This window comes from Nerophis lumbriciformis, linkage group LG07, assembly GCF_033978685.3.
Source record: "Nerophis lumbriciformis linkage group LG07, RoL_Nlum_v2.1, whole genome shotgun sequence".
Lineage (NCBI taxonomy): Eukaryota > Metazoa > Chordata > Actinopteri > Syngnathiformes > Syngnathidae > Nerophis > Nerophis lumbriciformis.
In genome coordinates, this window is record NC_084554.2 from 13,459,766 (window position 1) to 13,484,395 (window position 24,630).

At 40.6% G+C, this 24,630-nt stretch overlaps 1 protein-coding gene across 4 annotated transcripts in view; it reads left to right on the forward strand.

The window, feature by feature from the left end:
- dync2i1 (dynein 2 intermediate chain 1) overlaps positions 1-24,317 on the forward strand; it is a 43,475-nt gene extending 19,158 nt beyond the window's left edge. For 2 of the 4 annotated variants that reach the window (XM_061965791.2, XM_061965793.2), the window contains exons 6-23: positions 5,046-5,090; positions 5,182-5,187; positions 5,261-5,429; positions 5,495-5,603; positions 5,671-5,800; positions 9,140-9,251; positions 9,331-9,419; positions 9,491-9,620; positions 9,683-9,849; positions 9,912-10,074; positions 13,124-13,231; positions 13,305-13,366; positions 13,439-13,490; positions 17,718-17,775; positions 18,090-18,189; positions 18,256-18,387; positions 18,454-18,671; positions 22,844-24,317. In XM_061965791.2, the coding sequence (XP_061821775.1) occupies positions 5,046-5,090; positions 5,182-5,187; positions 5,261-5,429; positions 5,495-5,603; positions 5,671-5,800; positions 9,140-9,251; positions 9,331-9,419; positions 9,491-9,620; positions 9,683-9,849; positions 9,912-10,074; positions 13,124-13,231; positions 13,305-13,366; positions 13,439-13,490; positions 17,718-17,775; positions 18,090-18,189; positions 18,256-18,387; positions 18,454-18,671; positions 22,844-23,012 (2,019 nt within the window). In that variant the 3' untranslated portion in view covers positions 23,013-24,317. The remainder of the gene's footprint in view (positions 1-5,045; positions 5,091-5,181; positions 5,188-5,260; positions 5,430-5,494; positions 5,604-5,670; positions 5,801-9,139; positions 9,252-9,330; positions 9,420-9,490; positions 9,621-9,682; positions 9,850-9,911; positions 10,075-13,123; positions 13,232-13,304; positions 13,367-13,438; positions 13,491-17,717; positions 17,776-18,089; positions 18,190-18,255; positions 18,388-18,453; positions 18,672-22,843) is intronic. The other 2 variants (XM_061965794.2, XM_061965792.2) reach the window with 2 other exon arrangements.
- Positions 24,318-24,630: the final 313 nt, after the last annotated feature.

The window sequence follows — 24,630 nt, forward strand, 5'->3', positions numbered from 1 at the left end:
ATGGGAGCGGTTTTGTGATTTGTTATGCGTCAGGTTGCGAGAAATAATTCAGCTGCACTCTGTGCTAAGTTACTAAATGTACAATGGTACCCGGGTATATACAGCGCATACGCAATGTATTCACAGCGCTTCACTTTGTAGTTATGTTACAGCCTTATTCCATAATGGAATACATTCATTTTTTTTTACTTAAAATTCTACACACAATACCCCATAATGACAATGTGAATAGTTTTTTTGTTTAAAATTTTTTTGGGGTGATTTATAAAAAAATCTAAATGTACATTAGTATTCACAGTCTTTGCTCAGTACTTTGTTGATGCACCCTTGTAAGCAATTACAGCCTCTAGTCTCTTTGAATACGATGCCACAGGTTTGGCACACCTATCTTTGGGCAGGCCCTGCGATGAGGTGGCGACTTGTCCAGGGTGTACCCCGCCTTCCGCCCGATTGTAGCTGAGATAGGCTCCAGCGCCCCCCGCGACCCCAAAGGGAATAAGCGGTAGAAAATGGATGGATGGATGGATCTTTGGGCAGTTTGGCCCTCTCAAGCGCCATCAGGTTGGATGGGAAGCGTTGGTTTTCATCCAGGATGTCTCTGTACATTGCTGCATTCATCTTAGTCTAGTCAGGGAGGTGACCAAGAACCCAATGGCCACTCTGTCAGAGCTACAGCATTCCTCTGTGGAAAGAGGAGAACCTTCCAGAAGGACAACCATCTCTGCAGCAATCCACCAATCAGGCCTGTATGGTAGAGTGACCAGACAGAAGCCATTGCTTAGTTAAAAGTTTGCCAAATTGCCCCTGAAAGACTCAGACCATGAAAAAAACAAAATGATCTGGTCTGATGAGACAAAGCTTGAACTCTTTGGTGTGAATGCCAGGAGTCATGTTTGGAGGAAACCAAGCACAGCTCATCACCAGGCCAATACCATTCCTACAGTGAAGCATGGTGGTGGCAGCATCATGCTGTGGGGATGGTTTTCAGCTGCAGGAACTGGGAGACAGGTCAGGATAGAAGGAAAAATCAATGCAGTAATGTACAGACACATACTGAATGAAAACCAACGCTTCCCATCCAACCTGATGGAGCTTGAGAGGTGCTGCAAAGAGGAATGGGCCAAACTGCCCAAAGATAGGTGTGCCAAGCTTGTGGCATCGTATTCAAAAAAGACTTGAGGCTGTCATTTCTGCCAAAGGTGCATCAACAAAGTCTTGAGCAAATACTGTGAATACTTATGTACAAATGTGATTTTTTTTTTTTTTTTAATACATATGCAAATAAAATAAAGTCCACATTGTTGTTATGGAGTATTTTTTGTAGAATTTTAAGGAACAATTTATTTATTGCATTTTGGAATTAGGCTGTAACATAACAAATTGTGGAATAAGTGAAGTGCTGTGAATTCTTCCCGGGTGTAAGGTTGCAAGCAAAAATTAGGGTTACAAGTCCTCCCCTCGCGAGTTACCGTAGAATGGTCGGAATTAACCCATCCATTAAAACATCCAGTCTTACTCACTAGCAATGTTCCCTCTAATTTTTCATGTGTGTGGGCAAACGCAAAAACTCCCTGAGCATTCAGTGGAGCCCATGTGAGCAACATCAGACGTGCACACTTTGGCTACACCAGCAGCACACCTGTCCCAAACCTGACTAAATAACAAGTTTAATCTCCATCCATCCATCCATTTTCTACCGCTTGTCCCTTTCGGAGTCGCGGGGGGTGCTGGAGCCTATCTCAGCTGCATTCGGGTGGAAGGCGGTGTACACCCTGGACAAGTCCCCACCTCATCGCAGGGGCAACACAGATGGACAGACAACATTCTCTTATTATTATAATCAAATGACAGCAGTCATTTCCGTGAGGTTATTTTCTAATATAAGTGTTTAGGCCCACTTACAATGACAATAACAAAAAATATTGTTTTTCATGAACTGTGTGCTTGTATTGTTTGTCTGGGTGGAGGTCCTGCTTTGGAAATAATTTGTACCCCTTTCAGACATTGCATTTAGTTCCCATTAAAACATTCACATGTTGCACAATGAGATGTAAGCAGGGAATCATGTGTACATTTCTGCAACTTCCTGTTCGTAAAAAATATATTTTTATTAGTATTTATTTAATATACTAACAGCATTTCATAATTAATATTTATAAATTAAGATTCCTAATAAATGACACTAGAATAAGCACACATTTGATTGGTAAATCATAGTGTAACGACCTGGAATTGCACTTTATGTGTGGTGTTGGAGTTGTCCGACTTTTTGTGTGGCTGTAAACGCATCACTGGCTAAGTGCCATATGTGCAAGTGTTGGCGCAAGTGAGAAAGAGCGAGCGGCTGCTGTTGATATAACAAAGTTGCTTTTGGTCTGGTTTGTTCTGCAGAAAATGACCAGTTTTTCTAGATATAATTTTTTTTACTAATGTTTTGGTGATGTGTTTATGGCCGACAAAAAAGAGTTTTGCTCAGTAAAGTGATGGATGGAATTGATGTCCTCAAAGCGTCTCGACAGACGTTACAATATTTGAACAATGATGACGAAAACTGTTTTCTCTGTCGTGTCCGTGTCGTGTCGAAAATTGTTATGCGTCTATTTTTTTATTTGATTTTGTGCGTGGCATAGATTTGCCGTGCGCAGAGGACGCTTGAGCAGTGAGGAATTGCACAGGCGCGCACCTTAGAGGGAACATTGCTCACTAGCGTTAGCCTATAGCTCGAGATGGATACAACTTTATTTTTCTAAGCATGGGAAGGACACAAGTGGGTTTGAAGGACAGTGCTGAGAATTAGAAGCGGATGATAAATCATCAGAAACATGACCGAGTTTCAGCTACTTGGTTTAAGCAATAGCTCTGCTAGTCTGCACCATAGTGAAGCAGAATCAGTCAATAAAGCCAGCTAAGGACGTTACAATAATATCTAAACAGCGGACATGTTTCAATAAAAATATAGAGAAGCTGCTGATTGTGTGTTTGATAGGGAAGCATCTTGAAGGAGATACTGTAGGAGTCCACTCTCTACAATGAATGCAGTACATTATTACCGAATTACATCATAAAGCTACGGTAGTTGTTTGTACTACTTTATATTGTATTGTTGTTTTTTTTACACAAGTTCTTCTGTAAAAGTTAGTTTTTCTTTTTAAAAGGCATGTTACATATTAAAAGTGTGCAGTTTATTTACAGAGGATGGGCAACACTGTTTCTCTATACAGGTTTTTGTAGTTCTAAGTTATGTACCAAGTAAAATATAATACGAATTTAACATAATTGTGATCCTACAGGGCAAAAATAACAACAAGATGTACAAACCCCGTTTCCATATGAGTTGGGAAATTGTGTTAGATGTAAATATAAACGGAATACAATGATTTGCAAATCCTTTTCAACCCATATTCAATTGAATGTTCAAACTCATAAACTTTTTTTTTTTTTTTTTTGCAAATAATAATTAACTTAGAATTTCATGGCTGCAACACATGCCAAAGTAGTTGGGAAAGGGCATGTTCACCACTGTGTTACATGGCCTTTCCTTTTAGCAACACTCAGTAAACGTTTGGGAACAGAGGAGACACATTTTTTAAGCTTCTCAGGTGGAATTCTTTCTTATTCTTGCTTGATGTACAGCTTAAGTTGTTCAACAGTCCGGGGGTCTCCGTTGTGGTATTTTAGGCTTCATAATGCGCCACACATTTTCAATGGGAGACAGGTCTGGACTACAGGCAGGCCAGTCTAGTACCCGCACTCTTTTACTATGAAGCCACGTTGATGTAACACGTGGCTTGGCATTGTCTTGCTGAAATAAGCAGGGGCGTCCATGGTAGCGTTGCTTGGATGGCAGCATATGTTGCTCCAAAACCTGTATGTACCTTTCAGCATTAATGGGGCCTTCACAGATGTGTAAGTTACCCATGTCTTGGGCACTAATACACCCCCATACCATCACAGATGCTGGCTTTTCAACTTTGCGCCTATAACAATCCGGATGGTTCTTTTCCTCTTTGGTCCGGAGGACACAACGTCCACAGTTTCCAAAAACAATTTGAAATGTGGACTCGTCAGACCACAGAACACTTTTCCACTTTGTATCAGTCCATCTTAGATGAGCTCAAGCCCAGTGAAGCCGACGGCGTTTCTGGGTGTTGTTGATAAACGGTTTTTGCCTTGCATAGGAGAGTTTTAACTTGCACTTACAGATGTAACGACCAACTGTAGTTACTGACAGTGGGTTTCTGAAGTGTTCCTGAGCCCATGTGGTGATATCCTTAACACACTGATGTCGCTTGTTGATGCAGTACAGCCTGAGGGATCGAAGGTCACGGGCTTAGCTGCTTACGTGCAGTGATTTCTCCAGATTCTCTGAACCCTTTGATGATATTACGGACCGTAGATGGTGAAATCCCTAAATTCCTTGCAATAGCTGGTTGAGAAAGGTTTTTCTTACACTGTTCAACAATTTGCTCACGCATTTGTTAACAAAGTGGTGACCCCCGCCCCATCCTTGTTTGTGAATGACTGAGCATTTCATGGAATCTACTTTCATACCCAACCATGGCACCCACCTGTTCCCAATTTGCCTGTTCACCTGTGGGATGTTCCAAATAAGTGTTTGATGAGCATTCCTCAACTTTATCAGTATTTATTGCCACCTTTCCCAACTTATTTGTCACGTGTTGCTGGCATCAAATTCTAAAGTTAATGATTATTTGCAAAAGTTTGAACATCAAATATGTTGTCTTTGTAGCATATTCAACTGAATATGGGTTGAAAATTATTTGCAAATCATTGTATTCTGTTTATATTTACATCTAACACAATTTCCCAACTCATATGGAAACGGGGTTTGTATGTATGTCATATGTGAACAGTTGGCTTGGAGCTCACTCTGCTGGACAGAAAAAAAAGTTCACTTTAATCCAGCACAAAGAGTTGATGGAAAACAATAACTTTGCATGTCTTGTTTTGGATAGTGTACCTAATGTGTCGTCTGTTCAGTCCGCTTGCATTATTTCAAACCTGTGTTTTTTCCCTTTGTGCAGGTTGCCATCGATGTGTCTTCGCATCAGTATGAGGATGACTTTGAGGTAGCATGATGAACATTGTATTCCTAAATCATGCATGTCTCCTCATGTTCCATTCATGTTTTTTTCTTCTTTTCTTTGCATGCATGTCAAGAGAGCGGTAAGGCTGTTTTGTGCTCAACGTGTGGCGGCGCCGCATGATTCTCACAGCGTGATGATGTCTCATCTGGCAGGATTACGAGGAGGACTTTGAGGAACTCGATGACAATGAAGGGGAGGGCGAGGAGGAGGCCGAGGAGGTGAAAGCCATCCAGCTAGCCATGGGTGAGGAGAACCAGAGAGTCCGAGCATCTCTTTCTACTCTTAGTAGAGAAGAAGATGAAGAAGAGAAGATGCCTCAAGGTAACGTTATGTTATTATAAGTAAACTAAAGATAACAATGATAGTGATGACGCTTGTACTGTCAGTAAAGGGATACGCCCAAACGCCCAGTAAAAGCTCCCAGCGTGGGAAGTTCATGGACTTTGCGGCGGCCAAGCAGCGAGAAGTCATCAAGAAAGTTTCCAGCAGACAAAAGTAGGTCTTGCTTGCCTGAAGTGGTCAAGATGGCGCTAGAGGATTGTCATTTAATGTGTGATGACAGGAAGCGCAGTGCAGACCTGCTTCGCCTCATTGACCTGGATTTGTCCACCACGGTGTCCCTGCTGGACCTGCCTCCTGTCAGTGAATATGACATGTACATTCGGAGCTTTGGAGCCGCCAACACAAAACAGGTCAGTTGGTGTCTTTTTGTATCTGGCCACTTTACCATTCGTAATAAACTTACATTTCTGTGTTTTTAAAGGCCTTCTGAAACCCACTACTACCGACCACGCAGTCTGATAGTTTATATATCAATGATGAAATCTTAACATTGCAACACATGCCAATATGGCCGGGTTAGTTTACTAAAGTGCAATTTTAAATTTTGCGCGAAATATCCTGCTGAAAACGTCTCGGTATGATGACGTCAGCGCGTGACGTCACGGATTGTGGAGGACATTTTGGGACAACATGGTGGCCAGCTATTAAGTCGTCTGTTTTCATCGCAAAATTCCACAGTATTCTGGACATCTGTGTTGGTGAATCTTTTGCAATTTGTTCAATGAACAATGGAGACAGCAAAGAAGAAAGCTGTAGGTGGGAAGCGGTGTAATGCGGCCGACTGCAGCAACACAAACACAGCCGGTGTTTCATTGTTTACATTCCCGGAAGATGACAGTCAAGCTTTACCATTGGCCTGTGGAGAACTGGGACAACAGAGACTCTTACTAGGCGGACTTTGAATTGGATGCGCAGACGCGGTACCGTGAGTACACGTGCAGCTGCGGCTTCCAAACATTTGATCGCTTGCCCGTACGTGCGTGCCGCTATGTGCATGTCACGTACGTAACTTTGGGGAAATATATGTGCTGTATGAACTTTGGGGAGGTGAACGGTACTTTGGGCTGTGGGATTGAGTGTGTTGTGCAGGTGTTTGAGTTGTATTGGCGGGTTATATGGACGGAAGGGGGGAGGTGTTTGTTATGCAGGATTAATTTGAGGCATATTAAATATAAACCTGGTTGTGTTGTGGCTAATAGAGTATATATATGTCTTGTGTTTATTTACTGTTTTAGTCATTCCCAGCTGAATATCAGGTCCCACCCGCCTCTCACAGCATCTTCCCTATCGGAATCGCTCCCACTGCCCTCTAGTCCTTCACTCTCACTTTTCTCATCCACGAATCTTTCATCCTCGCTCAAATTAATGGGGAAATCGTCGCTTTCTCGGTCCGAATCGCTCTTGCTGCTGGTGGCCATGATTGTAAACAATGTGCAGATGTGAGGAGCTCCACAACCTGTGACGTCACGCTACTCGTCTGCTACTTCCGGTACAGGCAAGGCTTTTTTATCAGCGACCAAAAGTTGCGAACTTTATCGTCGATGTTCTCTACTAAATCCTTTCAGAAAAAATATGGCAATATCGCGAAATGATCAAGTATGACACATAGAATGGACCTGCTATCCCCGTTTAAATAGGAAAATTGCATTTCAGTAGGCCTTTAACTAAACTGTAAATCTTGAGAATACACATATTGAACTACTCAAAATGTGTATTGGTCTATCTCAGGTAACTTTATTTTACTCTTGTCTAAGATTCCTAAGCCAAAGATGACCCATTTGAGTGACAGGACTGAAAGTAACAGGAATACTTTTTTAGGATAGAATTAGCCATGGCCCATGTTGTTGTTTTTACAACTTTATGAAAATACCTGGTATCCATTTTGTTGGCAGGGGGATAAACTTGAATCCAAGTAGGAATGTTTAACATAAACTACCCTCCCTTTTTGGAAAAATGCAAAATGCTTTATTCCTCCTGGTAGCGGCAAACCCAGCATGGAACACTTCAGTGTTCATTCAACAGAGACATCATAGCATCTTCAAAGCTCACATTTATGCATTCACACACAGCATCAACATTTGGGAACCAAGAAGAGGTGATAGAAGAAAGGTAAAAATATGATAAATCTATTTGTAGCAGCTTCAGACAAACTTATGCTTCACTTTTGCATCTCATAGCACATAACTTTAGTGCATTCAAGGAACCTTGATTAAAGTTCAAACCAAGGTGTCACCAGTTTTTTAAGACTGGCGGGTTAACCCTCATTAGATGGGCTAATACTAATTACAATAATGATATATTATTATGGTTATTATTAATCACTAATGATAATCCTGAGTCCATCCATCCATCTTCTTCCGCTTATCCGAAGTCGGGTCGCGGAGGCAGCAGCCTAAGCAGAGAAGCCCAGACTTACCTCTCCCCAGCTACTTCGTCCAACTCTTCCCGAGGCATTCCCCGGGCAGCTTGGAGACATAGTCTCTCCACCATGTCCTGGGTCTTTTCCGTGGTCTCCTACCGGTTGGACGCGCCCTAAACACCTCCCCAGGGAGGCGTTCAGGGGCATTCTGACCAGATGATCCTCGTCATCTGGCTCCTCTCGATGTGGAGCAGGGTAATTTAATATTTTCATAGCGAGAGCATAAGAAACCTGTTTAAATCTTCTGAATGTGGTTTTTTTAAACTTTAAGAAAACAGTCTAGACATGAAATAAAACTATTTTGTCACCTTTAGACTCGTTTAATCCAATGTAAAAATGCTGCTGAGCATATTAGGTCACAATATTGAACTCTAATTGGTTTGGTCTCATATAAAGTTAAAGTACCAATGATTGTCACACACACTAGTTGTGGTGAAATTTGTCCTCTGCATTTGACCCATCCCCTTGTTCACCCCCTGGGAGGTGAGGGGAGCAGTGGGCAGCAGCGGTGCCGCGCCCGGGAATCATTTTTGGTGATTTAACCCCCAATTCCAACCCTTGATGCTGAGTGCCAAGCAGGGAGGTAATGGGTCCCATTTTTATAGTCTTTGGTATGACTCGGCCGGGGTTTGAACTCACAACCTACCGATCTCAGGGCGGACACTCTAACCACTAGACCACTGAGTAGGTCTAGTGGCCAACACTATTTAGTATTGATATCCGTAGCTCATTTAGACATTTTAATCAATCAATCAATCAATGTTTATTTATATAGCCCTAAATCACAAGTAATGCTTAAAAATGCTTAAGTTAAGCCAAAAATAAATCAAATATCTGCAAAAAATCTGCAATATAGTGAAGCCACAAACGTCAAAGCGCGATGTGGTGAGGAAAGAAAATACAATCTAACATTTCTGAATAGTTTCAATTATTATATTTAATTGAAAAGTTTTAGTATCCAGGAACAGCCTAAAATATTTTTTCAGTGTTCAGGGTAGTTTAAGTGACATTTTTTAAATTGTATGTAATAATTATGCAATCAGATTTATGTGCAGGATACTTTGCTTGATTTAAAAAATATATATATTTTACAGTGCATTGTTTTTTTCCTAGCAAATGGCAACATAAGGTAGAACAGTCCTATCCGATATCTCCCATTGAGTATTATTATTTGTCAAATTGTCACACAAAAACCTGCTTTCTATTCGACAAAGACCATATATTTGCTTGTTAAGTTTGTGTCCAAATAAGGTAAAAAATTCCTGCTCAGGCTTACGTGCAGTGTAACGAGGACAATGTGGACCGGGATGTCCAGACAGAGGAGACGTATCTAAGTGACAAGTGGACACAACATCCTGCTGAGCACTGCGGCGTCTGTGGCGGTAGGAACACACATTTTCCTCCTGTCTCTCATCTCCTTTTGTGGAAGTTTTTGTCTGCATGTTGCTTCTCACTGCACAGATCCAAACGGGACACATGACACGCGAGACCTGAGCGGGATGAACTTGGATTCGAGACGCTTGGCTGCGTTTCTGCGCTCCGCCTCCCAGGTAACATATCAGAGCAGGCGGGCTTTGGGCATGATGCCAGCAGGACTGAGCTGTGCTGTGTGTCCGGACAGGTGATGGCGGTGCTGCTGGAGGAGGATCACGCTCAGAAGAGCTCCTTCAAGGAGAGGACCACGCAAACGGACACGCTGTCTTTCAGTGATGGAAGTGTGCAGCTCAACACCGAGCTGCCTTTTCTTCTTGGTACTCCTTAAACGTGTGGATTTTGTATCAGAAGGAAGGTTTTAAACGTTTTTTTCCTGCAGGCCGCGCCGTCAGCTTGCTGAACTTCTCTACCGTCCAAAGACACACGCTGCTCTCCGTCCACCAGCCTGCAGCTTCTGTGGCGCCACTTGGCGAATGCAGCATCATCTGCATCTGGAGGATGTGGGAGCCCTCCAGGCCTCAGAAGATCCTCCTCTTCGAGTCTGAGGTGATCCCTCTCAGCTGAGCGTGTGCCGAAGCGAGTGCTGAAGCTTTCCTTCCGTCTCTCAGGTGACGTGCTGCTCTTTCAGCCCGGGAAAGTCCACGTTGGTGTTTGCGGGCACGTCCATCGGCTCGGTGGCGCTGTGGGATCTACGCGAGCCGGACGGGGACCACGAGCGCCTGAGGATCGACGAGGAAGAGTGGACCTTTCGACGACCTACCTTCTCTACCGGTATGTCAGTGCACAAATGAAACCTCTTTGAACATTTGAACACTTATTCCTCTTGCTCTGTCTTTTTATTGTCTGGCAGACAAGGGGCCTCATTTATAAAGGTTGCGACGCACAAAAAAGTTGCGTCAACAGAAGTGAAATGTGCATAAGTATTGTTCACCACAAACTTTGGTATTTATAGAAAAATGATATGCAGAAAAGGTCGCGCACTGTCAATTTCGCTAGAACTTGCGCAAAGTTTTTCTGACACGGGAATCAGCTACGGCCGTTGTTAGCACCGAATGAAGCTCATTATCACATGAAATTAAACCAGTGAAGTTGACACGTTGTGTAAATGGTAAATAAAAACAGAATACAATGATTTGCAAATCCATTTCAACCTATATTCAATTAAATAGACTGCAAAAACAAGATACTTAATGTTCAAACTGGTAAAATTTATTTTTTGCAAATATTAGCTCATTTGGAATTTGATGCCTGCAACATGTTTCAAAAAACAAGTGGTAAAAAAGACTGAGAAAGTTGAGGAATGCTCATCAAACCCTTATTTGGAACATCCAACAGGTGAACAGGCTAATTTGGAACAGATGGGTGCCATGATTGGGTACAAAAGCAGCTTCCATAAAATGCTCAGTCATTCACAAACAAGGATGGGGCGAGGGTCACCACTTTGTGAGCATATGTGTGAGCAAATTGTCGAACAGTTTAAGAACCACATTTCTCAACAAGCTATTGCAAGGAATTTAGGGATTTCACCATCTACGGTCCGTAATATCATCAAAAGGTTCAGAGAATCTGGAGAAATCACTGCACCTAAGCGGCAAGGCCGAAAACCAACATTGAATGCCCGTGACCTTTGATCCCTCAGGCGGTACTTCATCAAAAAGCGACATCGGTGTGTAAAGGATATCACAACATGTGCTCAGGAACACTTCAGAAAACCACTGTCAGTAACGACAGTTTGTCGCCACATCTGTAAGTGCAAGTTAAAACTCTACTATGCAAAGCGAAATCCATTTATCAACAACACCCAGAAACGCCGCCGGCTTCGCTGGGCCCAAGCTCATCTAAGATGGACTGATGCTAAGTGTAAAAGGGTTCTGTGGTCTGACGAGTCCAAATTGTTTTTAGGAAACTGTGGACGTTGTGTCCTCCAGACCAAAGAGGAAAAGAACCATCTTGACTGTTATAGGCGCAAAGTTGAAAAGCCAGCATCTGTGATGGTATGGGGGTGTATTAGTGCCCAAGGCATGTGTAACTTACACATCTGTGAAGGCACCATTAATGCTGAAAGGTACATACAGGTTTTGGAGCAACATATGTTGCCATCCAAGCAACATCTTTTTCATGGAAGCCCCTGCTTATTGTAGCAAGACAATGCCAAGCCACATTCTGAAAGGAGTGCGGGTACTAGATTGGCCTGCCTGTAGTCCAGACCTGTCTCCCATTGAAAATGTGTCGCATTATGAAGCCTAAAATACCCAAACTTAAGCTGTACATCAAGCAAGAATTGGAAATAATTCCACCTGAAAAGCTTCAAAAATGTGTCTCCTCAGTTCCCAAACGTGTACTGAGTGTTGTTAAAAGGAAAGGCCATGTAACACAGTGGTAAAAATGCCCCAGTGCCAACTTTTTTGCAATGTGTTGCTGCCATTGAATTCTAAGTTAATGATTATTTGCAAAAAAATATAAGTTGTAAAGGATTTGCAAATCATTGCATTCTGTTTTTATTTACGATTTACACAACGTGCCAACTTCACTGGTTTTGGGTTTTGTACATGCAGATATAATGTGGTGGGTCATGGAAATATTTATTTTGAGCTTTTTTTTATATGATTGGCAAAAATGTATAAATAAGTTGGGCGGTTCATCTTGGACTAGTATAAATATTTTTAGGACTAAACACCAAAAAATGTGGATTCCAGCGCAATATTTCATTAAATAAAATCATGTTATGAATTTAGGAAATTATTATATTTAGCTTTTTTCAATACATTTGGGTTTTAGGATTTTACAACACAGTTGGAGTTCTGTTTTGATCTCTCGCAGCCATGTTGCATATACACAACTATTATTTAATCTATATTATTATTATTATTATCACTTAAATATGTTTACAAGATAAACAATTGTGCAAAAAACAGTGATTGTGCCAATAATATATTGTATGCGTGCCAATTTCTCACAAGAGTTTTAGATATTGCTCAAGATGACTACTTGGGTCATGAATCACAATGTCTGTGTTGCATTCCTTTACAAAACAAACATATAAACAATGTATAAATTATTTGGACAAAGACTTGGCAAACAGGAAGACTAAAACATGTTTTTCTTCATCTCAGCAACCGTTCTCAAGTCACTGTGGAAGTGACACTATTATTGGTCAAACATTGACATACAAAATATTTTTATGAGATATGAAGTTACTAAGCCATCCCAAAAAAATATATTGTTATGGTGCTCGATGTAAAAAACACTAATCTGAAAATATCGTCCTTTTTGGAGTTGCCATGTCCCTCAGGGGTCTTTCATTGACAGACCAACATGTGATCCTTTAACTCATCAGCATATTCATGAGCTAATTAGCATGACCATTTATGATTGTGGGAGGAACTGTTGCACACAATTCACTGCAGGTGTGATTTAGGAGTATGTAGAAGTGTGCGCGGCATGCATTTTTTTGGGTAAACGTACATTAGGAGGACGGCTTCATGGTGGAACAGGGGTTAGTGCTGGTGCCTCTCAATTTGAAGCACCCGAGAGGGACAAGCGTTAGAAAATGGATGGAAGGATGGGTACATTAGGAGGTTTGTGCTTATGTAATGTCGGAAATCCATGCGCACTTTTATAAATGAAGCCCCAGGTGCGTTATAATTTGTTTGAGTAGGGTAGCACTAAATTAATTCTGTGGTGTTTGGAAAAAACACTGAGAGGTTGGAATTATTAGAAACACTCTGTGTCTCTAATGTTGTGACTGCCAAAGGTTATGTGACATGTTTGTGTTACATAAGAGCAGCAATCACTCAGTGTGTCTGCCTGTCGTCTAAAGACGCGCTGTCCTCAGCCCATTTCTCACCCGTGACGGCCGTGGAGGTTCTTCCCGCCAACGTGCTGGGGGGGCCGGGGTCAGAGGTCCCCTTTTTGGCATCCGAGGAAGGTGAGGCATGTTGTACATACACAGACTCATGGGGGTCTTCACGCAGTCCTAACACTTCTTTGCAAAAAAACAGAGTTGCTGGGATTGTCCTTCCAGCTGGCGTCTCTCGATGAGCGCGGCCTGTTGAATCTTTGGGTAGGTTAGCGTCCGTGTTTGATGTTGTCCCGTGCAAGAAACCTGACTGGGTGTTCCCTCTGTGGCCTTTAGGTGGTGCTGCAACTCCCAAAAGCCAACGAGGCGGGTTGTCAGACTGATCTAGGTGAGAACTATTTTCCTGTAAACACTAAACATATATTTACCCATTCCTACACTTTTCTTACTAGCATATAATCATTTTGACTTCTTTGCTCACTGTCCAGACACTTGTACAGAAAATACACAAGACATACCGTATTTTTCGGAGTATAAGTCGCACCGGAGTATAAGTCGCACCTGTCGAAAATGAATAATAAAGAAGGAAAAAAACATATATAAGTCGCAACTCTACTATGAAAAAAACTGCGACTTATAGTCCGAAAAATACGGTACTAAAGATACCTTGCAGGAAAATGACAGTCTTTCATTAGTGTGCTCAGGCATACAAAGAAAAAGGACATGACGTAAGTTAGGTCAACTTAAAAAATGATTAAAAAAAAAAATCTGCTACATAAACGTTTGGAACGCAACACATCACAACTGGTTGACTAACTACATAACTTAAATAATACACAACACAACAATTTGAATGTTTATAAACCTAGTTAACTGAAAACCATTAAATAACTTAAATAATTAAAATAGCAGCATGTTTAATGTGAAACAACTAGCTAGCTGAATGATAATCAACTAAATGATTTAAATTTAAAAAAGTAACACAAAATGTTTAACATGTAACATCCAGTTGACTAATAATCAACTAATTAGCTTCAATTGAAAAATCACAAGTTTAATGTGTAAGAAACAACTAGGTGATAACCATTTAACATAACTTAAACTAAAATAACAACTTTAATTTGTAGCAACTAGGTGACTAAAAGTCAACCAAATACCTTCAGTTAATTAAAAAGTTTAATGTGTAACAACTAAAGTAGTTGACTAATAATCAACTAAGTACTTTCAATTAAAAAATAACAAGTTTATTGTGTAACAAACAACTAGTTGACAAATAATCCACATAAATAACTTACACATTCAAATTGTTAATTTTCTCATTTAAGTTATTTAGTTGATTATTAGTCAACTAGTTGTTACACATGTGTGTTTTAGATTAAATTAAATAAATAACTTTAAAAAAGAATAACACAAAATGTTTAACAACTAGTTGTCTAAAAATCCACAAAATACACCATCAATTAAAATAAGAACACAACAATTTTATTGTGTAGCACCTGTAATCCGATATTGATATTAGTCTGAAAATAAAATATTTGGATTACATCGGCCTGCATCTAAAACGTCCTGTGTAAGAACGATGATAGAAGGAGTCTGTTCTGCTCTCGCTAACGTTTCTTTTTGCAAGCTTGATAGACAGTTACCAGGTTGTCTCCATTTTAAAGCATTTGCTTCAAAACACTGTAAAAGTGAACATACAGAAAAAAAGTATGTTACATGAGATACAAATGAACTCTTCTGTGACATTCCAACACAAAATAAATGCATTAAAACAAATGCGCGATATGCTATACACATGCTACTAATTAGCATTAGTGGCTTCAACACCTTTTAATTTTCCTGAGGGAACTCTCCTGAAGGAATCAATAAAGTACTATCAATCTATCTATCTATCTAGATTTGGTAATCAAAACTAAGATGCATGTTACAATCAAACCGCTGGTGAGTAATATGCAGTGTTTTGGAAAATGGCGTTACTAATGCTGCTAGTTTTTCCAGTAACAAATAATCTAATGTGTTCTTGATTGTTATCGGCCAATAATTAAGGCTCCAATATCGGCTAATAATCAAAATGAATAACTTCAACTCAAATGACAACACATCAGGTTTAGTGTGTAACACGTTGACTAATAATCAAATAAATTATATGAATAAAAAATGTCTTTGGATTTCTGTAACTTCCTGTTTATACCGGCGCCTTACACAAACAACCAATTCTAAACCTTCTTCTTCCTAGGTTAATTGAAGGGGGGCACAAAATCTAACGAGTAGCAACAACACTCCTCGGAAATGTTTGGGAATAAAAGTATTCATTTTTGTTTGAAAATAAGTGAAGTACAAACATGGAAAAAAAGATTATAGTGTTTATACTTACTGTACAACACGGCATATAAACACGTTAAATATGTACAAAAAAATACACAGTGTAATGTATCATTTAAGATATTATTTTGCAAGTGAAGTGACACAGAGTGCAATGCTGTAATATAGTATGCATACCAGTACACGGGGTAATACAGTATGCAAACTAGTGCATTGGTAATACAGTATGCAAATCAGATGTGGTTATACAGTATGCATACTAGTACATGTGGTAATACAGCATGCATACTAGTACATGTGTTAATACAGCATGCATACTAGTACATGTGGTAATACAGTCTCCATCCTAGTACATTATACAGCATGCATACTAGTACATGTGGTAATACAGTCTGCATCCTAGTACCGGTACATTATACAGTGGTTATACAGTATGCAAACTAGTACATGTGGTAATACAGTATGCAGCTTAGTAGATGTGTTTATACAGTATGCATACTAGTACATGTGGTAATACAGTCTGCATCCTAGTACATTATACAACATGCATAGTACTACATGTGGTTATACAGTATGCAAACTAGTACATGTGGTAATACAGCTTGCATACTAGTACATGTGGTTATACAGTATGCAAACTAGTACATGTAGTAATACAGTCTGCATCCTAGTACATTATACAGTGGTTATACAGTATGCAAACTAGTACATGTGGTAATACAGTATGCAGCTTAGTAGATGTGTTTATACAGTATGCATACTAGTACATGTGGTAATACAGTCTGCATCCTAGTACATTATACAACATGCATAGTACTACATGTGGTTATACAGTATGCAAACTAGTACATGTGGTAATACAGCTTGCATACTAGTACATGTGGTTATACAGTATGCATACTAGTACATGTGGTAATACAGTATGCATACTAGTACATGTGGTAATACAGTCTGCGTCCTAGTACATTATACAGCATGCATACTAGTATATGTGGTTATACAGTATGCATGCTAGTATATGGGGTTTTACAGCATGCATACTAGTACATGTGGTTATACGGCATGCATACTAGTACATGTGATTATACAGCATGCATACCAATACATGTGGTTGTACAGTGTGCATGCTAGTATATGGGGTTATACAGCATGCATATTAGTACATGTGGTTATACAGTATGCATACTAGTATATGGGGTTATACAGTATGCATGCTAGTATATGGGGTTATACAGCATGCATACTAGTACATGTGGTAATACAGTCTGCATCCTAGTACATTATACAATATGCAAACTAGTACATGTGGTAATACAGCATGCATACTAGTACATGTGGTTATACAGTATGCATACTAGTACATGTGGTAATACAGTCTGCATCCTAGTACATTATACAGCATGCATACTAGTACATGTGGTTATACTGTAGGCATGCTAGTATATGGGGTTTTATAGCATGCATACTAGTCCATGTGGTTATACAGCATGCATACTACTACATGTGGTTATACAGCATGCATACTAGTACATGTGGTTGTACAGTATGCATGCTAGTATATGGGGTTATACAGCATGCATACTAGTACATGTGGTTATACAGTATGCATACTAGTACATGTGGTTATACAGCATGCATACTAGTACATGTGGTTATACAGTATGCATGCTAGTATATGGGGTTATACAGCATGCATACTAGTCCATGTGGTTATACAGCATGCATACTAGTACATGTGGTTATACAGCATGCATACTAGTACATGTGGTTATACAATATTCATACTAGTACATGTGGTAATACAGTCTGCATCCTAGTACATTATACAGCATGCATACTAGTACATGTGGTTATACAGCATGCATACTAGTCCATGTGGTTATACAGCATGCATATTATTACATGTGGTTGTACAGTATGCATGCTAGTATATGGGGTTATACAGTATGCATACTAGTACATGTGGTTATACAGCATGCATACTAGTCCATGTGGTTATACAGCATGCATACTAGTACATGTGGTTATACAGTATGCATGCTAGTATATGGGGTTATACAGCATGCATACTAGTACATGTGGTTATACAGTATGCATGCTAGTATATGGGGTTATACAGCATGCATACTAGTCCATGTGGTTATACAGCATGCATACTAGTACATGTGGTTATACAGCATGCAAACTAGTACATGTGGTACTACAGTATGCATAGTAGTACATGTGGTTATACAGCATGCACACTAGTGCTTGTGTACACGTGTGTGAGCATGTAATTCATTCTGTCCTGCAGGTCTGAGGCCAGGTGGCAAAGTGAAGCTTCTCCACAGTTCGTGTGTGGCGACCGAGGGGTGAGCTATGCCAAGCAGCATATGATGATACGCTATGTGATAAGGATGCTATGCCAAGCAGCATATGATTGATATGCTATGCCAAGCAGTATATGATTGATACGCTATGTGATAAGGATGCTATGCCAAGCAGCGCGCAATGATGCTATGTCAGCGTCTGAAAATAGGACACAAAGTGTCCTACAGCTGCTCCAATATGTCACATGATCTTGTTTATCTGCTGATTTTGTCGCTTCAACATTTGATGGAAACATATATCTGTGAAGTGGGTTGTTTAAAGACTCTTTTAACCTGTGACCTGGTCTGCCTGGCAGGGTCTGGCCGTCGCTTGCAGAGAAAAGCGGGCCACTGCAGACGCTTGCTTTGAAATTCCTCCCCACCGACTGCAGCCACTTCTTCATTGGCACCAGCATGGTGAGCTCTCGTTTGCTCTGGCAGAAATGCCAACCGCCTTCATGTTGTCTGTGTTCCACCTCTCAGGGTCTGGTCAGTCACGGGACCACTCAGGGTTTGAAGGCCCCACCCAAGTTCTACAGCTCTCAAGAATTTGGAGCGCGGCTTGTTGACGTCAGTTCCATCCACTTTTCTCCTTTCAGGCCAGGCTTGTTCTTGGTGAGCATCACATGCTAAAAAAATGGCTGCCACTGCACCTTGACCAGCTTCCTGTCTGTCCGCCAGGTGGGCTGCGGGGACGGAAGCGTCCGGCTGCACCGGGTCAGCTGTGACAAGCCGGTGGCTGAGTGGAGCGACAGCACGGCCGGCGAAGCGGTGGTCTCACTGCAGTGGAGCCAGACCAGACCTGCGGTCTTCTGCGTGCTGGACGCCGCCTCCATCCTCCACGTTTGGGACCTGCTGAAGAAGGACTCAGGCCCTGTGGTCTCTGAGCATATGGACAGGTGAGGCGTATCAGGCCCCGAAGATGATGATGATGATAATGATGAGGATAAAATTGTTGACAAGTGACAACTTTATTCATCAGTACATGTCAGCCGCCATGTGAGATGGCCAAGTCAATAATGGCGCTACTGGCTTGTTGCGATCGAACACCCAAGTTCTTTCCTTCCTGTCCAAATATGGGCATGTTGTCTAATGTCTCTGAAGACAGCTTAAGTACGGTCGACAGGTTCCATATGTTATAATTCGGGGTGTGCCGATCAGATATTGTCGGATATTGGTTCGATACCAGCAACAACAAAAAACTAGTTTTGAATGATATCGGCTTGCATCTAAAATCTCCGATACAAACTGTCCTGCAGTGTGTTTACTTGTGCAAAGTTAACATCTAAATCCATCCATCCATCCATCTTCAATCGCTTATCCGGAATCGGGTCGCGGGGACAACAGCTACAGCAGAGACCCCCAGACTTCCCTCTCCAGAGCAACATTAGCAACTTCCTCCTGGGGAATCCCAAAGCGTTCCCAGGCCAGAGAGAAGATGTAATCCCCCCATCTGGTCCTTGGCCTGCCGCGGGGTCTCCTCCCAGTGGGATGTGCAATGAGGACCTCCCGAGGGAGACGCTCGTGAGGCATCCGCACGAGATGCCCGAACTACCTAAGCTGGTTCTTTTCCAAGCGAAGGAGCAGCGGCTCTACTCCGAGTCTCTCTCGGGTGACTGAACTTCTCACCCTATCTCTAAGGGAGATGCCAGCCACCTTTCTGAGGAAACTCATTTCGGCCACTTGTATCCGCGATCTTATTCTTTCGGTCATGACCCACACTTCATGACCTGAGGTGAGAGTAGGAATGTAGATAGCTCGGTAGACCGAGAGCTTTGCCTTCTGGCTCAGCTCTCGTTTCGTCACAACAGTGCGGCAGAGAGACTGCAATACTGCCCCAGCTGCTCCGATTCTCCGGCTGATTTCCTTCTCCATCTTTCCCTCACTCGTGAACAAGACCGCGAGATACTTAAAGTCCTCCACCTGGGACAGAGTCTCGTTCTCTACCTGGACTGTACAAACCACATCTAAATGTCCTCCATAAAGCAAACAAGCTTGGTCCAAGGTTGGTTCTTGTATTTTAGTCAAGTCCTTTACAAAAGGTAAACATTGTATGCTATAGGCCAGGGTTCTTAACCTTTTTTACCTCGGGGCCCAACTCTTTCAATTCAGGAGGACCCGGGGCCCACTCAAACACTAACACTGAATTAGTCATCTTACTCCTGATTTGAATGGTATTCAATAATTATATCTAACCTACCTAAAGTTTACAACCTTGTCAAATGACATAAAACGTGGTAATCACAAAGATTATTATTTATTGAACACGTAAACCTTAGGCTTAGGTCAGGCTGTACATAAAAATAAATACTAACTAAATATACAGCATAAGATGGGACTCATTAAAACTGACAAACAATACATTTAAATACAATTATGTTGTGCTAAAATAAATAAACTAAATTAAAAAGTCATATGTTTCTTAACTAAACTGTCAATAAAATTTAAAGTGCAAATAAAAATACATCTTCACCAATTTAGTCATAATTTTTGCGCTTAAAAATGTTTCTATGACTTTAGCTCCAAACTTCTTCTGTTTGTTAATATTCCTGCCACAAGTGGTGAAAAAGTGTATTACAACTGAGTACTGCTGCGGCCCATACAGCTGATAAACACATTTTTGGCGGCCCTCTAGATGGCGCTGTCGGCCCAACAATGGGCCCCAGCCCTACGTTTAAGAAGCACTGCTATAGACTACAAGGAACGAGTGGATACCCAAAGGATAAGCACACAATAGCACACAAGCGAGACATACGTAATACGTGTCCTTGCAGTCTAAAACTGCGCATTTGTCTATATAAACAAGTATAGTTACATATTACTTACACATACAAAGTAGAGATGCGCGGATAGGCAATTATTTAATCCGCAACCGCATCACAAAAGTCGTCAACCATCCGCATCCACCCGAACCAACATTTTATCAAAACCACACCCGCCCGCCATCCGCCAGTTGTTATATATCTGATATAGACGATGCAAGCATATTAGTGAGGTTAGAAAGCTTTTGCCTGTTAAAGAAAGGAGACTGATCCAATGCAGCAGAGACTGCGTGCCACGCATTAATATCTCTTGGCCACGCATTAGTGGCTAAGATATATTAATGCGTGATAATATTATTTATCATTATTATAATATTATTGTCATTTCCATTAAGAAAGTGTTGACTATTGTTGCCAATGCCCTCAGATCAGGAGTGCGTTCCTCACACTTTGTGTGCGCAGTTCCAGCAAGCAGAACGAGGCTTTTAAGAAGTTAAAACAATGTTTTAGAAAGACTAGGCCTATATTTTCATTAGGTAAAAAAAATGTTCTGAATTTATTTCAATGAATATTAACTTGTTAACGTTATAATGCTCAAATAGGGACGAGGGCGGGGTGCACAGTGAAGCAGTGAACAATTTCGCGACAAAGATGAACCTTTATTGATTGATCTGCAGCCATGACAAAATATCAGACAATCTCCATTGTCAACGACAGGCAGGAAAATAAAGATAGACACATAGCCTATGTTGTAGGCATAGGCTCATACGTTTTTAAGTTGAAATAAAAAAATAAATAAAAAATGTGCCTCATAAGCCTTAGGCTGTCAATCACGCGCACAAACTTAAATTATACAATAACATATGTATGTCATCTCTATTTAAACAAAAATAAATTAAATAAATAATAATAACAAATTACCTGCAACTTATTGGCCAAGGCAAATAGCTGAAGGGGGGAAATCAAACCCATCAGACTGCACTTTATCATCAAACTTGAATTATAATGAAAATAGACGGTCGCGACAAACAAAGCAGGCTAAATAGCCTTACATTGTCGCCAATCGGAGATGCGCTTCACTTGAAAGCGAGGCCAAATAATTATTCACACATAGTAGTATATCTCGAATAGAAAAAAACCACAATAAACAACGCAATTGCCTTAATTCCTTTGCATTGTAGTGCGCCCAAACAACACGTAACCATCAAAATTATTTAGCTGACCGAACTCAATATAGGTTAGACAAGGGCTTATTTAGTATAGCCTATAGGTAACGTAGACTAATTCGTTTAACATATCCAACCGTATGTCTACTTACTTTTTTTTTTGTTAGCACTATGCAGGAATAAAATGGCATCTACAGTGCCAGGATTCATGCGAGAGTGCCTGGCCTCTAAAATGCGCCCTGCTGCGCTGAAGGAGCACTCACTTGCGGCACTTGTTGCTGGGACGCGGTGCCTGATTAATAATTGACTGTTTCAAAGAGTGCTGCTCGTTTTTCGTATGTGGGTAACAACATTTAACTATGTATATATATTTCCGAATTGGTTCAACCGCCAACCGCCCGCATCTATTTAAAATCTATTTTTACCCGCCCGACCCGCGGTTTATCCACGGACTCCGCGGTTGTGTCCGCAAACCGCGCATCTCTAATACAAAGTCTCCAGGGCAGAAGCATATTAAAAAGTATCCAGTAACAAACATGTCCGCATCATTCAAATGACTGTGTTGTGAGCTAACTTCATGAATTACTGTGGCCACTTTTGTGTCACCAAGAAACAATTACCACTCAACTTCAACTTAATGACAGCATAAGTCCATCTCAAACAGTTATTAATAGAATTGTTTTTTTTCATACCTACCAATTTTCTCTGTCTGACTAATTTTAGCTGATCAAGGATTTTCCAACACGCCACGCTACAAACTAATAAAAGTATGGATGTTTTCTGCTGATATCGTATCGAATGAAAACTCAAGACTTCAACTTTATCGGATTGTGAGGGAAAAAGTTGGACAGCCTTAATTAGCATGTACCGTATTTTTCGTACTATAAGTCACAGTTTTTTTCATAGTTTGGCCGGGCTCCAGTGCGACTTATATACGTTTTTTTCCTTCTTTATTATGCATTTTCGGCAGGTGCGACTTATACTCCGAAAAATACGGTATGTGTACGCAGCATTTAATTGTCTTTACTTCTCGGACAATGATGCTGCTAATCGAGCCTTACACATTCAAGAATAACATGTGGTTTCATAATCCAGCAGGTTACATGTGTTCATGCATCGCTGATTTTTTTTCTGTGCCCGCAGGCTGACGGCCATGACTGCGTTTGGAGACCCTGGACAACAGAACACGTATTCTGGAATAGCGACGGCGCAGCAGTCAGGCAAAATAGAGATGCACTATTTCACACAGAACTTCAGCCTCCAAAGTAGCGAAGAAGAGCAAACGTTGGAGAGAATTAGCCAATCTCTCTGAACGTTTGCACACTGACGTGATAGATCATGTCATTCTTTGACAGCAGATGTCATTTTTGCTATCCCGCACGCATTTTCACCCTCAGATATGCTCTCCGGGTACACATTTTGTGGCATTTGTACGGTTTCAGTTTCGAGTTAAGTCTGTTAGCCGCGGACAATCTGCGCGTAGCTACCAGCGAATCCGAGCGCTCCCTTTTGTAATATCATGTAGCGCATTTAATCATTTTCAGTCAATGCTGCTTCTGCTATTTGAAAACAAAGTATGATTCCGTAACTTGCCATCGCAGAACCACTTAAAAAAGGATCCAAAAACGCACAAATTTACAGTGGAACCTCGATTTAGGAACTTAAACTTGAACAGGGTTCATAAATAGAAAAGTTTGCACACTACCGGTCAAAGGTTTTGGAACACCTCATTTATAGCAATGAGTAAGTTCAGTAGTACCTAAACTTACGAGCTTCATTGGTTCTGAGACGGAGCTCTTAACGCAAAACACTTGTCATCTTTTGAAATCATCTCAGTTGAAAACAGCACCATTTTAAAATGTAACATGTCTTTTAAAAACAACAACACACTTTTAGATACAACATATTATATAATAACAGTACAATAGAATGTGCTAATAACAACTACAGCAGTTTTTGAAGTAAAATTACTCTCTGTCAAACACACCATCAGCAGCTTTTCCATATTTTCATGGATAAATGTCCACCATTTAGATATTATTTTTGCATTCTTGGCTTCTGTTAGACTTGTTCTGCTTCAATATGGTGCAGACTGGCAGTGGTACATAGATAACATAAATCAAATCATGTTTTTGATTATTTATTCTTCAATTCAATCATCCGCTTCTTCTTCTCATCACTGTCCTTCACACTCACTTTCTTCCTTTCCATAGTTGGACAAACAAAAAATATGTCACTCTCTGGCTATCAGCTAATGCTAACGAGAGAGACTGGATGTTCTGGTCAGATCTTACAAGGTTCACCGTCACATTTGCTATGCCAACTAATGGCGGAGATGCTTGTAACTCAAATCGTTGCTTGCAACTTAAAGCATAACAATTAGCACTTTTAAGTTGAGGTACCACTGTACATCCAAACATATCACTGGTACTTTAGATTATAACAACTATTTTAATACTGAACATCCTTTGCTTGTCAGTCTTATTGTTTTGTAAACACAACTACTCTAAAGTCCACAACTATTTGGACAGTGACCGGTTTTTTTTTTATGCTTTTGTTTTATACACCATTTACAATAGATTATAAATAAATCAATCTTTATATACAAACCCCAAAACCAGTGAATTTGGCACGTTGTGTAATTCCTAAATAAAAACAGAATACAATGATTTGCAAATCCTTTTCAACTTATAATCAATTGAATAGACTGCAAAGACAAGATATTTAATGTTCACACTAAGAAACTAATTTTTTTGTGTGCAAATAATCATTAACTTAGAATTTAATGGCAGCAACACATTGCAAAAAAGTTGGCACAGGGGCATTTTTACTACTGTGTTACATGGCCTTTCCTTTTAACAACACTCAGTACATGTTTGGGAGCTGAGGAGTTCAATTTTTGAAGCTTTTCAGGTGGAATTATTTCCCAT